The 18,947-nt window shown below is 40.3% G+C and overlaps 1 protein-coding gene across 1 annotated transcript in view; it reads left to right on the top strand.

Moving 5' to 3' along the window:
- LOC127226600 (uncharacterized) overlaps positions 1-18,947 on the top strand; it is a 117,464-nt gene that overhangs the window by 52,511 nt on the left and 46,006 nt on the right. Inside the window, exons 8-9 of the mRNA XM_051190669.1 lie at positions 4,077-4,187; positions 15,047-15,225. Of these exons, the coding sequence (XP_051046626.1) occupies positions 4,077-4,187; positions 15,047-15,225 (290 nt within the window). The remainder of the gene's footprint in view (positions 1-4,076; positions 4,188-15,046; positions 15,226-18,947) is intronic.

Raw genomic sequence — 18,947 nt, 5'->3', positions numbered from 1 at the left:
CAAAGGAATTCAGAATACCACACTCATGCAAAAAATACAGTAAAAACATCAAGTTGTATAATCAGAATAGAACTACCTTCGTAGTGACAGAGTCATTATGTAAAAAACTATTTTACTTAGAAAACCTACTATTAAACATGTACTTGGTTTTAGATTTTGTAGTGTTTATTTTCTGATCTAGTTAGTCATTTAACATAATGGTTAGCATAATTCTCAAATTCCTTCTACTTCCTTATTCTCCCAAAAGCTTTAGATAGTCCTAATTTTTTGAATGTCTTGAACAGAATAAGATTTGTGATTATGTGATTAGAGTCCTTTTTTATGGCCTCAATATAGAACTATTGATATGATATTGTCTTCATCTCTCTTTCTCTGTACCCATGTGTTCACATGCATGTGCGTGCACGCGTGCGTGTGTGTATGTGTCTGTGTGTGTGTAATCGTGAAAGCACATATGTTCTCATGAATGTCAATATCACATGCCTTCCTCACTTGCTTTCCATCTTACACTTTGAGACAAGTCTCTGCATGAACCTTGAGTTCACTGATTTGGACAGACTGACCCACTTGAAGTCATTTCCTGTGTGTGTCTATCCCCGACGCTGAGATTACAGCTATATACTGACTACTGCTGAGCCTAACTTTTTAGACAAATGCTGGGGATCCCAGATCAGGTCTGCAGGTTGTACTTTTCCAGCTAAGCCTTCCCTGTCTTCGTTGTGATCACTATTGACAATATTTTAAAGATCTATCTGCTTTCATTTTTGTTTTTTTCTTTGTCCATCCCCCTTTCTCTCTCTTACTAATAGTAATTGTTCTTTGAGTTTATCTTAAATGCTCTATATTTCTCTCCTAACATTATCTGAGTTATGAATCTGTTCGTTGGTTCTGTCTCAAAGCTATGCTTCAAATCCTCTCTCCTGTTTTCCCGGCTTGACCCCTGGGCCTCGCTCATTCTGGACAAGCAGTCTACCACTGTGCTTCCTCTCTCTCCTCAAACATACTTTTCATTCATCCCAAAGGACATTTAAGATACTATGCTCCATGGCCATTTCAGGGTATCTAAAAGCAAACACGTATTTAACCAGTGTTTTTCCTTTCATATATCAGAGAGTATTCTGAATACAGAAAATACCACAATATACGAATGACAAATTTTAATTGCTGGTAGAACATGTTTATTTTTTATTAATAATAGGAAGACAAGTATCCAAATGAATTCCGAAGAGCATTTAGGATCATGTGACATACTGTTAGGCTACCATAATCTCTAGAGTTATGTTATAGGCTTGCATAAATTCTATAATAATATCGATGCTGATCTGTTTAACTCAATCCCTCTCTACTCTAAATTAATCTTCCTAACACCTAAAGTATAGGACAATGTACATGTTTTATGCTTGTGATATTTTGTGTCTCTCTAACCTCAGAGGATCCAGTACAAACTCTGCATCTTCACCTAAAACACCCGCTCTCCTTTGGCTGTCTCCCTTATGTTATCACCAAGGTCAAAGCCCCCTGACTCACAGCCTCTATGCGAGCTGACTTGATTCAGTAACTTTGGGGATTTAGAAAGTAAGCATACCTTTACTCAGAATACTCACTGTTTTGGGTGTGTTGGTATTTTGAATAATATGCATTATTCAATAAAATGCAATAAAAATATGCATTTTTCAAGGCAAACAAAATGAGAGGTTGTTAGTCATGGTAGAAGTCTAATGTAGATGTTCTTAGTTGGAGATAGCTTTATCTCACATAATGGTTCATGATCTGGGTTCCATTTTACTTATGAATCTTTCAACCCCTTGGACCCTGAAGTCACTGGTACCTGTCAGAGAAATGAAAAGGGGAGTAGGAAAGGGGGGCCCTCCTGTATATTCAGGGTGTAGGTCTAAAAATGGAATACCACTTCTGTTCACATTCCAGTGACGAGGACTTTTTCAGATTGCAGGCCCAATTGCAAAAGAATCTGAGGACTGACCAACTGTGAGTCCAGACAGCAGAGGAGTTAGGTTTATATCAACCTAGCAGTCCCCGTCACTCTGGCCTCCCTAATATTCATGAAACATAACTCAATTTCTCATTAGTATCAGACCATAGTCTCCTTTATCTTCAAATTATTTTATAATTACCCCAAATTAAAGTAAGAATTTCATTTTCCAAAATCACAGCTCAGACTCTTTTTATAATTTGTTTTATATCTGTCACTTGCTATACTACAAGTGTAATTTTCTTTTTTAGTTATGTTTCTCATTTCATTACCAGTAAAATTGAAGGTCTTTGATGAAAACCTATAGCATATCATTTTTATTGCTTCATTTATTTATTCAATTTGTGTTTGTTGAATGACTTCTAACCTGTAAGACAATAGCTGGAGTTATGGGGAAAGTAGAAAATGATAAGAAACATCACTGTATCTATGTTGTTATTTGTAATGTCATAAACAAATTCTCTAAGCCCTTTAAGACAGTAGAATACTGTATTCATTGCAAATGAGTCAAATAATCAACAATGCCATGAGATGTACTATTACTCCTAGCGAAAGAGTATATAAGTAAAAGGGACTATCAAAGATTGTTTCTTACCCCTTTCTGAATTGAAGTAGAAATGTAGAAATGAGTTATTAATTAGAGACCTCCCTACCATTATGAACAGATTTAAATAAACTGTAGTCATTAATGAAAACATATACATCATGTTACCCTCAAAAACTGAGTCACATTTTAAAAGTAACATTCTTGGCAAGGTATTGTAGTACCTACCTTTAACCCAAGCACTGTGGAGGTAGAAACAGGCAGATCTCTGTGAGCTCAAGTCCAGCCTTGTCTACAGAGGGAGTTCTGGGACAGCCAGGACTACACAGAGAAACTCCATTATAAAGAACCAAAACTTAAAAAAGTAAGAAGATAGATAACATTCTCTGGGGGGGGGGGGGGTGGAGAGATGGATTGGTGCGTAGGAACTCTGGATGCTGTTTCAGATGACGCTGGCTTGATTCCCAGCACCCAGATGCTGCTGACTTACAACCGTCTATAACTCCAGTTCCAGATCTGATACCCTCTTCTGATCTCTGCAGACACAGGGCTTCCACTGGGTAGACAGACATACATGAACACAAAACATCCAGGTGTATAAAAACAGTAAAATAAAATAAAATGTTAAAAGTACATGAATATTGTTTGAGGTCAGTGACGTCCTACATACTAAAAACTTGCTATTGCTCACACTTCTCTGTGAGCTCATGAACAGCAAGTATGTACCAGCAAGCACATCAAAGAGAGAGGAAAGGGGTTTAAATGGACGAAGAAATAAGAAGTAGGTTCAACTGCTTGCTGTAGGAAGAATATTACCCAAATCTATAAGAGGCCATATTTCTCAAAATAAATTAACCTTGAATCGGTACACTGGTTTTTAACTTGCAGAAAATATGGTCATGCTGCATAAATGAATGTAGTAGAAATCCAAGGGACAAAGTATCCAGTGGGAAGGGCCTCCAGTCTTGACAGCTAAGGACCATAAATTCGAGGCTATTTTCAGTTTCCTACCTGAAAAGGAGCCTAAATAATGCAAGGAAAAGCAGTCTTTCATTCTTCCTTTTGTCACATCCCCCCCCCCAACTACTCCAAGATATCTGTTTTTGCCACAACTTCATAAGTATTTCAATTCCTTGTTCCCTGAGCAGTCCTGCAGCGAGGCTCTGCCCCCAGCCCCCTTTTTATAGATGAAGATATTGAGGTTAAGTGATTTTTCTCAGGGTTACAAAGAGACCTCACAGCAATGGGGAATGAGAACTACTAGTTCAACCTCCTAGCAGATGAATAGATTGAGTTTCAGAGCAGCGTTGCTATTGTATTGCAAAGGAGCCACTCAAATGCCTGGCTGAATGTGTAAGTCTTAGAAATGAAAGGGAGGCCACAAGGAGCGCGTTTTCTTTCTCATTAATGACATAAGCAATTGTCTAAAGTTGGAACGAAAGGCCCTAAAGAAAAAGAGTCTTTTTTTTTTTCAAAGTACAAACAGCAGGACACTCAATTTGGGACCCTCTTTCAAGGAGACTGTTGTCTGTCTACTTACAGACAGTGCTGCCGAGGAAGCTGGACTCCAGATTGGAGACGTGGTGCTGTCTGTCAATGGCACCGAGGTCACCAGTGTTGAGCATGCAGAAGCTGTGCACCTTGCAAAGAAAGGTAAGTGGTCCAGCTACAGACTCCAGAGTTTACCAAAAACGCTGAGGGCTCAATACGCAGGAAGTTCCAATGTGAGAATGTGGCAGAGGTAGAGGGAGGCCATTAATGCACTGTGACCAATGTCTTGCTTTACCCTAGTAATTAAACCCTACTTCTAAACAATACACACTTTGTACTGATCATCACCCATAAAATATTTTGTCAGTAAGCAAAATACACTCTACTACCGTAAACTTTCTTTAATTAAGAATCAAAACTATTTCAATCATAAGAATTTGTTTACTTTTTTTTTATTTCTCCTCTTCATTTTCTCATTTGTTAACTAAGAAAGTTTGTAGAGGTAAAATTTTAGGTTTTTATTGTGGGGTGTGTGTGTGTGTGTGTGGGGAGAGAGAGAGAGAGAGAGAGAGAGAGAGAGAGAGAGAGAGAGAGAGAGAGAGAGAGAGAGAGAGGTCACAGGTCTGAAACTTTTAGAGATTCTGTTAGAGCCACGTGAGGCCTGCGTGTCAAGCAGTTCCGACACCAATGGACCACAGCAGGAGTGGTGATGCTCCAATCCCCTGCATCCTTCCATCCATCCACAGTAAGTCTGTGGAGAGATAAATGCTGCTGTTCTCTATCAAAAACAATTTTCTTCAACACCATGTTCGAAGCAGTTAAAGTCTCATAGATAAACACATTCAACTAGAAAATGCTTGGTTCTGTCATGGGATTATGTGATGTGGTACCTTATTCCTGGAAGTGATATGGATGCTGTGATGCGCCCGAGTCATTATTAGACAATGAGATATTACTTAAAATGTGCATTTAGAAGAAGCCTCGGGTGCCCTGGCATATGACATTTTTCTTTGGGTTTACCGAGAGCTCAGAGTTCTCACCTACAGACTAACATTTGAAAACTACCTACAAGTGCATTCTACTTAACTATTCTGAATTGTTTTCAGGTAGAATTTGGCTTGGTAATTTATTGCTCTGTAAGATGTGTACTGGGTATGCCAGGAATGCAAGGTCATTATCAGTTAGCATGTGTAATCGCTCTCAAAGGTCTTACTCTAATAGTTACCCTTTGTGAAGCACAGCTCAGAAATGCAGAGTTTATTATCATAATTACAATAGTAAGTTGATAGTATAAGACATGTGTTATTCGTTACTTTTGTACCTAGCTCTTCTCAAAGATAATTCTTTGTAATCCACATTTTTTAATTTTTTTTATTATTTATTTTTTTCTTATTTTACATATCAATCCCAGTTTCCTCTCCCTTCCTATCTTCCTCCCTCCTTCCCTGCCTCCCATGCCCCCACCCCATCCACCCTCCCATCCCATTTCCCCCCACACACACTCCACAGGGAAGGTGATACCTTCCAGGAGAGATCAACAAAATCTGTCTAGTCATTTGGAGTGGGGACTAGGCCCTCCCTCCTGCCTCTAGGTTAAGGGAGTGTCCTTCCATTGGGAATGTGCTCCCAAAGTCCTTTTGTGCACCAGGGATACAACTTGGTTCCACTGTCAGAGGTCCCTTAGACTGCCCAGGCCTTCTAACTGAGACCCATGTTCAGGGGATCTGAGTCAGTCCAATGCTGGTTTCCCAGCTGTAAGTCTGGAGGTCAGGTCAGCTGTCTTTGTGGGTTTCTCCAGCCTGGTCTTATCCCCATTTTCTTATTAATCCTCCCTCTCTGCATCTGGATTTCAGTTCAGGTCAGTATTTAGCTGTGGGTGTCTGCTTCTGTTTTCATCAGCTACTAGATGAGGGCTCCATGATGGTGGATAAGTTAGTCATCAATCTCATTATCAGGTAAGGGCATTCAAGGTAGCCTCTCCACCTTGGGGTCATCCTTGTAGGTCTCTGAACATTTCTCTAGAGTCATTTTTCTCTTCAAACCTACAATGGCTCCCTCTTTTATGGCATCTCTCTCTCTCTCTTTTTTTCCTTCCCTGACTCAGTCTTCCTAGTCCCACATGCTTTGCTCTCCTCCCCTTCTCTTTCTCCTAGCTTCTTCTCCACTCACTTCCCCCTCCACTCCCAATATGCTCAATATGCTCAGTAGATCTTGTTCCTTTCCCCTTCTGTGAGGGACCTTGTATGAATCTCTTGGATTTCTCCTTGTATTCTAGTTTCTCTCGTGGTATGACTCATAGGCTGATGATCCTTTGCTCTGTGTCGAAAATCCACATATGAGTGAGTACATACCTCTTTTTGTGACTGGGTTACCTCATTAAGGATAGTTTCTTCAAGTGCCATCCACTTGCCTGCAAATTTCAAGATTCCATTATTCTTTTCTGCAGAGTAGTATTCCTTTGTGTAGATGTGCCATATCTTCTTTATTCATTCTTAAGTTGAGGGGAATCCAGGTTCTTGCTATTACAAATAATGCTGCTATGAACATAGTTGAGCACGTGTCTTTGTTGCATGGATGTGGATCATTTGGTATATGCCTAAGAGGGGAATTGCTGGGTCCTGTGGTAGACTGATTCCCATTTTTCTGAGGAACCCCCATACTGATCTCCAAAATAGCTATACAAGTTTGCACTCCCACCAGAAGTGGAGGAGTGTTCCCCTTTCTCCACATCCTCTCCAGCATAAGTTGTCATTGGTGTTTCTAATTTTAGCCATAATCCACACTTTTGTGATAAATATTTTACTAATACTTTTATTCCTAGTGGTTTCTTTATTTTGCTCCAAAAAGCCAAATGTTGTTTATAACACTTCACCATTCCTGGAAATTAAAGAAAAACATAGAACATCTTTAAAACTTGAATGATAAAATGGTGACTTAACATTGACAGTAGGAGAAAGTGACTTGAACATCCTAGCTGGAGCTCATTGCTCATGGGAGTTTAGCAGAACGGGTTATACTCTGTTATAATCTGGGCTCAACCTTAACTTCTCTCTCCTAGAAAAAAAAAATTATACCCCTTGTCTTTGACAGTCCTCAAACTCAACACTAGAGATTCTGTCAAAGCAGAAAGGCAAATTATGAATCTACGATATCAAAGAATAATACAGAAAGGGACATAAAAAGATGATGTCATGTTTGTACTTGTTACAGGGTGGAAATTACATTAAATAGCAAAGGCTCAGTATCTCATGTGAGAAAAGGGCTGGGGGTCGAATATTTGTTATTGATTTGTTATACATGTGCTCCTGGAAAGTCTCATTCTACTTCACTGTCACTGAATACTAGAAAGTTGACAGCACTTATGATGGGCAGTCAATGATCTGTGCTCACATGGATTGAGACATAGATCATTCCATGTTCATGGATGATGTCCTGCATATACTTAGGGGAAGTTGGCAATAGCACAGATTTTAACTCAGAAAGAGTGAAGTCTCTGATAGAATAGTTGGGAGATTCTCTGAGGTTCTTGGTCATCTACCAAAATAAACAAGATATACATAGCAGCTGTAGCAAAATGCACTGCCCTGAGGAGTAGCACCTTGCTCACCAGGAGGAATGCTAAAGACAGCTTCAGCTTTAAACTCGCTCCAGTGCATACTTTCCAAAGACATTTTTAGCAATCCCCAAGCAAAAGATGTTATCTAGTTGAAATAATAAAGAATCTGGGAAACAGGGCAGGAAAAGAATGTCAAAGTAAGAATAATCTGTAATATGCAAGGTAGAATGAATACATCTGAGAGCAGATGCTTAAAATGTAAAAGAAGATCAATACACATCACTGAATTGGTCAAGGAGGACATTTACAGGTTATGAAACAGAAAAGTGGTTGTAACGAAGAGCCAGTTGTCGGTGCGAAGAATAAAGAAGACAAATGTTGAAAGAAAGCAGTATGTGAACTGAATAATAAAGTAGACACAATGGAAAGATCTTAGGTGATCCAAGCTAGTGCATAAACCCTCCCAGAAAGTATCAGGGAGAAAGAAAGGACGGAAGGAGAGAAAGAAAGACAAAATTCAGGCAGACATAAAAACAGTTAAACGCAAAGAAGAAAACCAGAAGAACAACATAAAACTATCTTAATCAGGCATTTCTGAGAGAAAAAAATACATGAAAAGGAAAAATTGGTGTGTGTGTGTGTGTGTGTGTGTGTGTGTGTGTGTGTGTGTGTGTGTGTGATGGTTGTGTGCTTGTGTATGTGGAGATCAACATCAGGTGTCATTCCAAGGATGCTCTCCAGCTTGTTTTGTGAGCTAGGGTCTCTCGGGGGCATGAAATTCACTGACCCGGGAGGTTGACTAGCCAATGAGCCCAAGACCCTTGCTCCTCCCTTTTGCTTCTCTAGTGCTGGGATTGTAAGCACCTGCTACCATGCCTAACTTTTAAAATACAGTTTCTGGGGATCAACTCATATCATTATGCTTGCATAGCAAGCACTTTAGCAACCAAACTATCACCGAAGTCCACAAAGAAAATTATTAGGAACAGAACAAAACAAGATGTTTCCAGGATCAATCAGAAAATGTTTACATCATCAAAGAGATGGGCACAAAAACTCTTAGGCAAGTGGACTATAGTGAAGCTCAAGAACAGGAAAGAGAAAGCAAAAACTATTTAACCTGCAGGAAGGCAACATTGCATCTCCTCTAAAGGAATCAAAGTGCAATCAGACTTTGTAACAACACCAGATTCTAGAGTAACATCCTCAAAATATGAGAGGACCTCAGATGCAATCTTCAGGTAAAGGATTATTTGATGTAAGGACACTGCAAAGGGTTATTGGAGTTCATGACTTTAGAAAGATTTTATCAAGGAATCTCAAATGAGGCACTTTGCCAAAAAGAAATCTAAAACACAAAAGTTTTATACTAAGCATGACGTGCTGGTGCAAGGAAATAGTTTAAAATTCCCTACTAACTCTTTTACCCCTACTTTGAGCAAAAGAATTGCTTAATAGCATTCAGTGTATTTGAATAATTTTAATGTCCCAAACACAGAGAAAAAAAAACATCAGTTTTCCTTTCATCTCTGATAAAGGCTACTTAACTATGTAGCTTTTTATTGCTATGACAAAATATTTTAGGTAGCAAGCCTACAAGGAGGGAAATTTTACTATGACCATGGTTTCAGTCTGTGGTTATTTGATGTTGATGCTTTGAATTGTGGAGATGTCTGTTGTAGATATCTGTAGAGGAGATGCTCACCCTGTCATAGCCAGAAGGCAGCACCCAGAGAAAGAAGTCCCATTGAACGCTTCAGCAACCCACCATCAATGAACTAACTTCCATGCACAGAACGCTATGTCCTAAGATTGTCACACACCAACAGTGCCACAGGGTGACAACCAATCTTTGGACATATAGGAATTTAAGTTTAACTATAACATAATCAAAATCCCAACCATTAAAAAGATATATACACATGAACAAAAATAGTTAACAGAGAAAGCTTGGAAATATTTCTTTTGCAATTGACAAGAGATATGATGGTTATAACAAAACTGCTCATCTTAATAACAAAAGGCCTGACTAAGACAACATAATAGAAGGAAGAGAAATTGTGGTATACACTCTGAGAAGGAAGAAACAACCATTGTTACTGAAGATTATGTGATTACAATGGACAGAAACCTGCAACACAAAGAGAAAGACTCTTTGAACTAAGATCTCCTACACAAATTGGTTATCCAGTAAAATACGGACAGCACTGGAAACATAAATCCAAGTAACACTATGCAGGCTGAGCAGGTTATATTTAAGAATATATATGTATATGCATATACATATATATGAATGTAACAACAATTAGTAAAAACAGATGCCAGGAATTTGAAAGAGAGCAAATATGAGAACAAGGAAGGGTCTGGAGGGATGAAAAGGACATGGTAAATGATGTAATTATCTCAAAAACATCATAACTTTCTAAAAATCAGCAGTATGTACTTGTGCTAACAATAAGAAAAAAGAAAGGAAAAAAATGCATGTGACTAACAATAGCAACAAAAATTCTAAGTGTTTAGAGTTGATCTGTCAATGAAGAACTTAGAGAAAAACATGACTCTCTTGAGGTCTATAAAAGAAGAGCTTGGATAGATATACAGTTCAGTGTAGAGTACTATATTCTGTGTTCATAGCCCTAGGTTCTATCTAATATGATAGAGGAGGACTAAATGTAAATAAACACTATTCTTATGCATTTATGGATAAAAATATGTAAAGATCTAAATTCTTCCAAAAATCACTCTAAAAATTCAATAGAATGATAAAATTTAATTAAATGTGTGAGTAGCTTGAAAAACTTTCCTATAAACATGCAAAAGAGTAAATGTCTTGAAATGGATATACTATTCATAAACAGGGCAAGATGGCAAAATAACATTTTATACCAGACATGAAGATATATTCCAAACCTATAAGAATGGAGTTCTTCTGTAGAATATAGACTAGATTAGTGATCTGCAAAAAGCTCAAAAATACCCAAATATTCATCAAAATTTTGACAAAGGTGTCATACATGGTGCTTTACATGTTATTCTACATACAGAGGAGAACTTCAGTTGTACAAGATCTCAACTTTAAAGTTAAAAGCATTGTCAGTAAAAGAAACTGTGGGCCTGTTTTGCCACTAATCAAAAAAATGTAAATTGTCAACAAGATGATGTTCCAGATTCAGTAACATTTTTAAAAGGTGTCATATAATAGCCAGCTTTGACAGGGTCACAGTGGTAAGAAAATGTGAGTCTTCATGAACTCGTACTGGGATACAGGATGTTAGGCGGGCAATCTGCACTTCCTAGTAAAGTACCTATAAATCTTACATCCTAACAGTTGTACTTCTGGACAGATAAGCCTAAAACCTACTTAAGGGACAAATACAAGGGTGTTTGTGCAGTATTTTATGTGGTAGGAAGGAATTAGAGTCAGCCTGAGTGACCATCACTAGGGAAATACATAAACCCACACTGTAATGTATACACATGCTGCATTTCTATTCACTTTGAAGCATCATGGATAGATTTTGCTTTTAAAGACGGTTTCAAGTTGAAAGCAAAAGAAAAGACAAGGATAAACAAAAGGGCGAGATAGGCAGAGAAGCAGGGAGGCATACAGAAAAGCAGCATGACAGCATTTATGTAACGTAGGAAGACAGACATACACAAGATAGTACTGTCAGATTCATATATCTAGCCCATTTTGTGAGTCCCTGTTGTGAAAGAGAAAATAAATTGTTGTACTTGAAGAAAAAAAAAAAAAAGCAAGGAACTGGCAAGTTCTGTGGCATGATCTAAGTGTTATGATGGGCACTCTGTCTTTATTTAACAGCAACAAAAGATGTCCCTTGAATGGATCCTATACACAGCTGGAGCTAAACCCTCATTCTGAAATGTGTAGGCAATAATGATGAAAGAAAGTTGGGTGGGGTAAATGGGGTCACCAAGAAAACAGTAGTTCTGTAAGAGCATACCTGGCTGTGACACTTAATCAGACTTTAGGACATCAAATTACTTTTCAGAGAATATTGAGTCTGAGTTCTAGCTGTGTGCCAGACTCAGCAGGCGACTCTTGACTGTGGGGTACCTCATGAGGCCTCCATGTTTGTAGTATTGGTCAACCCTCTATGTTGAATCTTTCACGAACAGCCTGGCATCAAGACACACTTTTGTTTTCAAGCCCTTCCTCCCACTGAACCCTCTTCTTCAGCCCAGAATCTTAAAAACTTGGCCAAACAGTTCCAACCCTACAACTGACTGTCTTAGCGTGTTATCGTATCTCAAGAGAGCAGCATGAGAAAGGGGGACACCACCACAAATTGCAATTGGCATTATTAGTCATAGTACTACACACACCCCTGGTGATGAGGAAACCCAAACTGATTTTTGAAAGGCACTCAGGGTAGTAATGAAAATGACATCTCTATGTGAGTCTTTGGGACTCTGAATGCTCCCTTGCCTGCTGAGACACTTTCTCACCGTTTGGCCCAGGGTAGCCTTCAACTTGGACTCTCTTGTTTTACCCTCAGCCACCTGTGCTGGGACTACAGGTACACAGCATCACACTGGGCTGAGTCTTTATTTAATTAGGTTGCCCTCATACAGCGGTTAGGGCTTTTTTACAGGGCTAGTGACTGGCAGACTCAAAGAGGAGATTTAATGACCAATGTAAAGGGGACACACTGATGCTCAGAGAGCCTGCAAGTTTTTGCTCCATCTGGGCTTTGGATCACTAAGTGCAGGCTTTAGTAAAATCAAACACAAAGGTACCTCTGGAGGCCAGGTTCTCAGCTGCTGAACAGGGCGCAAGCCCTCGGGGACAGAACACACACATCTTGCACATTTCTCTTCTGCACTTGTGAGGGTGGTAGAGTTTGTCTGACAGCAGAGGTGTGACTCTGACACAGTTTAAGATTGGTGGCATAATAAGACAGTGAGCCAAGGAGGAAGTGTGAATTAGAAAAAGAAATTCTTTTTCTGTTCCCTGTAGCTGTAAATAACCTTACTGAGCTCTACACTTCCAAACATATGAGGGAAGATTTTTCTGGGGGAGCTTTTGTTTTGAAGGGCTTTGTCCCTAAAGAACTGGGGTGGGTAAAGATGCGGGTGGAAAACATCTTCGTCTCATGAAACCGGGAATTTTCTTGACTCTTTCATCTCAGGCTTGTAGTCAGTGACCGGTCTGCATTCTTCATCCCTCCCAAAGCAAGAAGATGCCCAGTAGACAATGGCAATGGTTGTCTGCTTCCATTCCCAGGCTCACAAAACTGATAAACAAAAGTAACGAGGGGTAAGGGAGCCTAAGAGTGTTTGTTTGTTTGTTTGAACTGCGATATGTTGGGGTTAAAAATATATTTGGTCAAAAGAAACTAAATTATAGTTGGCAAAATGAAATGCTGTTTCGGTGGCAAAGACCAAGCGGTGAGCCTCGTGGAAACAGACGTGCCTGGGGACGTGAACTGAAGTTGTATTTGGACATAACATGAGAACTTGCTACAGACACAGAATGTCAAGGCTCATGCTGAACCTACTGAATGAGAGCCCATTGTTTAATGAGCCAGTGCTGATGTTCATGAGTTTGTTAAGAGCCAAATTAAGACACTTCCTAATTTTAGGCTAAGTTAATAAATACAGGTTTTAAATGTCGGCATTTAAAATTTTAGTTCTCTGAATGCACAAACTACAGTGGCTAGAGAAATAGTTTTTTGTTTTTTTTGTTTTTTTTTTTTTTTTTTTTACAAATCCTAATATCAAAGTCTAAACTCTCATTCAAGCTCTTCTGTGAATGTCAAGCCTAAGTCCTCTGGGCCCCGGGGTAGCATGTGGTAAAGAGGATAAAACTACCATCTCCCGACAGCTGTTTGGAGCTCAACAACTCCCCATGCATCGGGCTTGTGCCCTCACTCTGGATAGGAAAGACTTTCTTCCAACATGATGAAACCATGCTGCACCAGGGCCAGCTGCATCCTTGCCCCAGAGAGAATTTTTCATGGTGCAGCGCGCTATGTTTACGACCAGGCTGAAGCACGAGCTTAGTCTGATCAGTATCAGAGAAACTCCCGTGCAGTCTGTGTAAGCAAGAGGAAAATGACCCCGGGGGCAGCCCACTGCAGCAGTCCATAAATAAATTGGCAGATGTGTCAACTGTACACATTAGTCCAGGAGTGCAGTTCTGTAGGGACTACAGTCCAAAGACAAAGGCATCTGTGGGTTGCCGGTCAATCTGGAGTACTTCTTTTAATTTTTCTGGATGTGTTTTTGACAGGAGCTTAAGGGCAGTTCAATAAATTAAAATGTATTTACATGGCAATGAAGAATTATCTTGACATACTGAGAGTTATTTAATTACCAAGGTGCTCGGCGTGCTGCAAAAGTTAAGACTGTGTCAGCCTTTCTGGGACAAATCTTTATTTTCAGGGCCATGTGGCTCAGCCAGGAATGATCCCCTGGGTTGGAGCTTGTCAGTTATGGAAGATGAGTCTCCTTGCTGACCCCCATTTCCATAGACAGCTCTAAACAGATCGGTAATCTCAATGTCAGCCATCATGATGAAGTCAGCGCTGCCAAGGCCAAATGTCCTCCTTCAGGGATGTGGCCTCCCTCTCAGAGGAATTGTAAATGAAGTCATAGCCCATTTGCAGTCTTCAAAGTGTGTCAGGGTTACTGTCTGTCTGCATGGCATTCAGAGAGCTGTCTTTGAGCATCAAAAGGTAGGTGTGTGGTGTCCACGCTGGCAGCGACAAAGCACAGTAGGTAAGCAGTGACCTCATGTTAACAGGGACAGTACGATTTCCACAAGCTGTGCTGTGTATCAGTCCTGTGTCAAGGGAGTCCAGCCAAGAAGATGTTCCAAGAAGAGACAGGAACTGGAAGCTCAGGGTAAAGTCACACTTAACCTGGAAACAGTAAAAGGTCAGTACCTAGGACTGCCCAGAACTACTGTTTCCAAACACAAGGGTTTTGATAAGTGACAGTTTCAGCAAGGGTGGTTAGTAGTGATGTAGACAGTAGAGTCTCACTCTAGCTAAACCAGACAAAGGAGGCTATGAGAGAGGCAGGGGTGGGGGTTAATAAAAGTGAGGCACAACCTCCCTTCTTCGGAAGTCAATCAAGACTTTAAGAAATTAGGTTGTCATTACAGCCAAGGACATTGCACAGACCGGACTCTGTCATCAGAACCATTGTAGCTATGATAAAAAGAGTATTATTCAGTTCAGGGAACCTGGAAACCCCAACCAGTTCAACTACTTATTTGTGAATCGATAGAGTGATCTGTCCAGTTCTTATATTCTTCATAAACATGTAGGTTTGAATTTCTAAGAGACTTGGTTTAATCTGGTAACAAGATTCTGTTTTACAGTTGTAAAAACTTATGAGTGTTTATCCATCCATTACTTCTGCATAGCTACTGCATCTCCAGAATATTATAAATTGATAGGCCACTTAACTATCTGTCCTAAATCCATGCCTGTAGGTCCAGACATCTTGACCCTGGTGGTGGGATCTGACATCAGCCGCTGTCCCAATACACCATGGCCCACCTGTCGTGGCTACCTGCATAAGAGGACCCACTCGGGCTTTGTGAAGGGCTGGAGGAAGAGGTGGTTTGTGTTGAAGCATGACGGCTATCTCCTGTATTACAAACACAGAAAGGTAATGGCTGACATGGGTAAGAATAATAAACATTGGGAAGTAAAACTGCCACGGACTATTCCATGCCCAAGAATTGTCCTTCAATGAATTATATTGCAGGTCTCTCAAAAAAAGTAGTGTTCCCTGTGACTGCCCAGGAATTGTTCTTCCTTCAAAAGTCAAAGGATTGCAATGTGTGCTCTCTTTCGAGGCACAAATCAAGGCATGTGTTTCTTCTCGTTTACTTCTGTTTCAGTTCTGCGAAGACTTCCTTCTTACTGCAAAGAAAATAGGAACCAAAGATAAGTCTCTGGTGTCATGAAATCAAAGTGGGTCTAAAGAAGCACAGCTCTTTAGGCCACAGTGTAGGCATTGTACCATGGTTGGTAGAACTCAGTATTATTGAGGCTTCTGACACAGGGAACAGAGCAAGTCACCTGGAACACCCATTCCATTGTCCAGGCTTGACGAGAACAGTGATTTCTAAATCTGAGTGAAGGCTAGGGTCACACAGGGAATGTCCCCAAAGGTGTGCTAAGGCAGCCATCCTCCCAGGTGTTTGTGACTGAGTGGATCTGAGACAGGCCGATGAGCTAGTAGACACTTTCTTCACAGTTTTCATCTTGTTATCAGGTGCGTTTTCTCGGCCAGGTGCAATCAGTGTCTAATTTTCTTAAGTGAGTGCAAGCATGCTTAAAAATGACACCAGAGATTTCAGGCAGAACGCCTACTGTCTGACTTCTCATGAAATATTTTCACCAGCTGTCAGTAGTCAAACAGACCCCCTGTCCTAAAGAGCACATGCACTCCCCCACTCAACAAAGGATGCGCTGTGTCCCTCAGTCTTGTGATCTTTTGACTTCACTCCAGGGACATGCATGACCCACTGCTAATCAGGGTTCAAAACAAGGAATTTGCTATTTACCTCATTCATCACACAATCTTATTTTTTCCTTCTTTCTTTTAATCGACCCTCCCCCTCTGTGTGTGTGTGTGTGTGTGTGTGTGTGTGTGTGTGTGTGTGTGTGTGTACATGCACTTGCATACGTGTAGAAACAAAATTTCTTCCTGAAAGAAGCTAGTAATCAGTGTGTTATGAAAATGAAGAAATGAAGTATGGTCTGCTAGTGAGTTATTGTAGGGACTTTCCATTCTTGTGCCATGAGCCACTCACTTGTGGCAACTGTGAACGGCTCTGCCTTTCAAAGGAAAGGCAACCAGACAGCTCCTTTGAGAAACTTTGTCTCCCTCCAGTGCAGGAAAATAGGATTTTCTCTAAATAGGATGAGAAATTATTATCTGTCCTTGGTTTCTATTTTCTTAAGTATTAAAGTGGAGCAGACAAGACATTTTCAATCTAGAAAACATTTGGGGAAACACTGGACATGAGTTTCCAATCTGTGGAGACACGAACATTCACGTTTCAGAACCATGGAGGAGTCCCCCAACTGTGCCTGGAGTCTCCTCCTGATCCCCTGAAGGGGCAAGAGTGTAGGGCTGGAAATTCAATGATCTTTGTTTTGTTTTGTTCGTTTGTTTGATTGTTTGTTAAGTTTCTAAAGTAATTCTAATTTGTAAATTGAATAAATATTGCACTCAAATGTATTCCAACTTAAAGTAAACAAAAATAATTAATAGTAATAATAACAACAACAATAATATAATAATTGACCTTGTGTCTGTAATCCTGAAACTGTTTGTCTTGCATCGGTCACTAATTTCTGTCTCCTCTTACAAAGCAGGGATCATAGTAGATGTTGGTTTTTAATGCACTTCTTCAACAAAATAATATAAGAAACGTCTTTGAGTCAAACATCTCTTATTTTAAGAGTTCTGATTGCTGAGATTCAGACAGGCCCCAGTATTTTCTGGCTATGTTTGCTAGGTGGCAGTCAGGGAACAGCTCAGCTCATGTGATGTTTTTGTGAACCTTTGAATAAAATACATTCAGTTGAAGAATGTGTGGCACAGTTTACCGAAGTCCCACTGTTGTTCATTGCCTCATCTACTTACTTGTATCACCTACCCAACTTTGGGCATTTGAAAGTATGAATCCTGGGGTAGAAGATGTGTGAAATTTTTAAACTGTAGTAGTAATTTTTGTTAAATTTAGAATTTAACTAAACCTATCTATTTCTAGTCTTCACTGGGCATGGGGATGTGGGTGTCGTGACTGACGCACAGGTAAGAAACAGCTATTATAAAGAATGCTATCTGTGGCAGTCATTGCTACATCTGCTCTTGACGCAACTATAGGAGAGTATAAAAAGATAGCATTATTTCATGTTTAAAGAGCCCAAATCAGGTGCCTTATACTGCTACCCATTCCAGAACACATTATGCCTGATATGTAAAATAGATAGCAATGTCTGCAAAGAGCTAATGAGGCATACAAAGGACATAACCAAATACATTAGCAGAAAGTTCACTCGTCCATTCCAAAGTCATTCATGCAACACATATTCACTGGATACTTCTTACACGCCACGTATGATGTATGAACCAGGAGGAAAGCAAACAAGCACGGCGCCTGATGTCTGTGTGCATCTAGTTCCATGTAAGAAGCCAATGTAAGAAATTAAAGCCACAAGTGAATATGTACTTTTGATTAGTATTACACATAAAAGTATAGAGAGAATAGATACAGCATTCTGAATCAAAGGCAGTTACTCTGTTCTCAGCTGCCCAGCTGTCAGAAGATAAAAGGTAAACTGTAGAAGTTTATCTGATAAAGTGAATGACTGATAAAAGAGTGACTACAATATGTTATACAAGAAGACTCAGTATATTATCAAAGAAGGCACATGTTATCAAAGAAGGCACATCCCCGGAAGGACAAATGCAGAAGGAATCTGTCTGTTCCCTTTCCAAAGCTGGAGTTCTAGGGAAATAAGACCTTACTCAGCTGGACTTCACAGAGCAGTCTGCAGGCCTGGTACAAACAGGAAGCAACCCTTGGGGGCCCCAGGATGCAGGAAACCTTCTGTGGTTGGTGCAGAGCGAGAACGCTTGTGTGGCTGAAAGGCCTGGGACATGAGAGGGCCTTAGTGTAAAGGCTCTGTTGGAAGTGGCTTAAGAAGGGCAGTAGGAGACAAACCTCTAGGAAGAGGGAAGAGAGCAGGGAAAATCAGAGTCTCCAGGAGACCTACACAGTTTGTCCAAATGGTAATGGTCACCGAAGGGTGACCACCAGACCCTGCTAAGGCTGCAGGGTCCCAGAAGGACCGCATGTGCTCTGCCCATGGCCGGGATAAATCACCTTCTGCTGATCACATACCCAAGCTCCCAGCCTACCCTGCAGCAACTGCACAGAGCAAGCACTTCCCTTCCCTTGCAGTGTTCCTCTAGCGCCCTCTGCTGAGAAATCTTAGCACCACTGTGCTTTTGCAGAACTAGATATTGAAATGAGTTTTAAATTTAAAAAAAGAAGGAAGGAAGGAAGGAAGGAAGGAAGGAAGGAAGGAAGGAAGGAAGGAAGGAAGGAAGGAAGGAAGGAAGGAAGGAAGGAAGGAAGGAAGGAAGGAAGGAAGGAAGGAAGGAAGGAAGGAAGGAAGGAAGGAAAAGAAAGAGAAAAAAGGAGATGTCAGGGGGTGATCAGAAGCTGAGACACACGAGAGCACAACTGGAAAAGGAGTGAGAAGTTTGGGTAAATTAGGAAGAGGTGTGAATATAGAATTGAGAGAGAGAGAGAGAGAGAGAGAGTCATTCATGTCTAGGGGAGATTATGACATTTCAGCAGAGAC

This window comes from Phodopus roborovskii, unplaced genomic scaffold (assembly GCF_943737965.1).
Source record: "Phodopus roborovskii unplaced genomic scaffold, PHOROB, whole genome shotgun sequence".
Taxonomy (NCBI): Eukaryota; Metazoa; Chordata; class Mammalia; order Rodentia; family Cricetidae; genus Phodopus; species Phodopus roborovskii.
The sequence above is the reverse complement of the archived record's forward strand: the minus strand, read 5'-3'. Positions and strand labels throughout refer to the sequence as shown.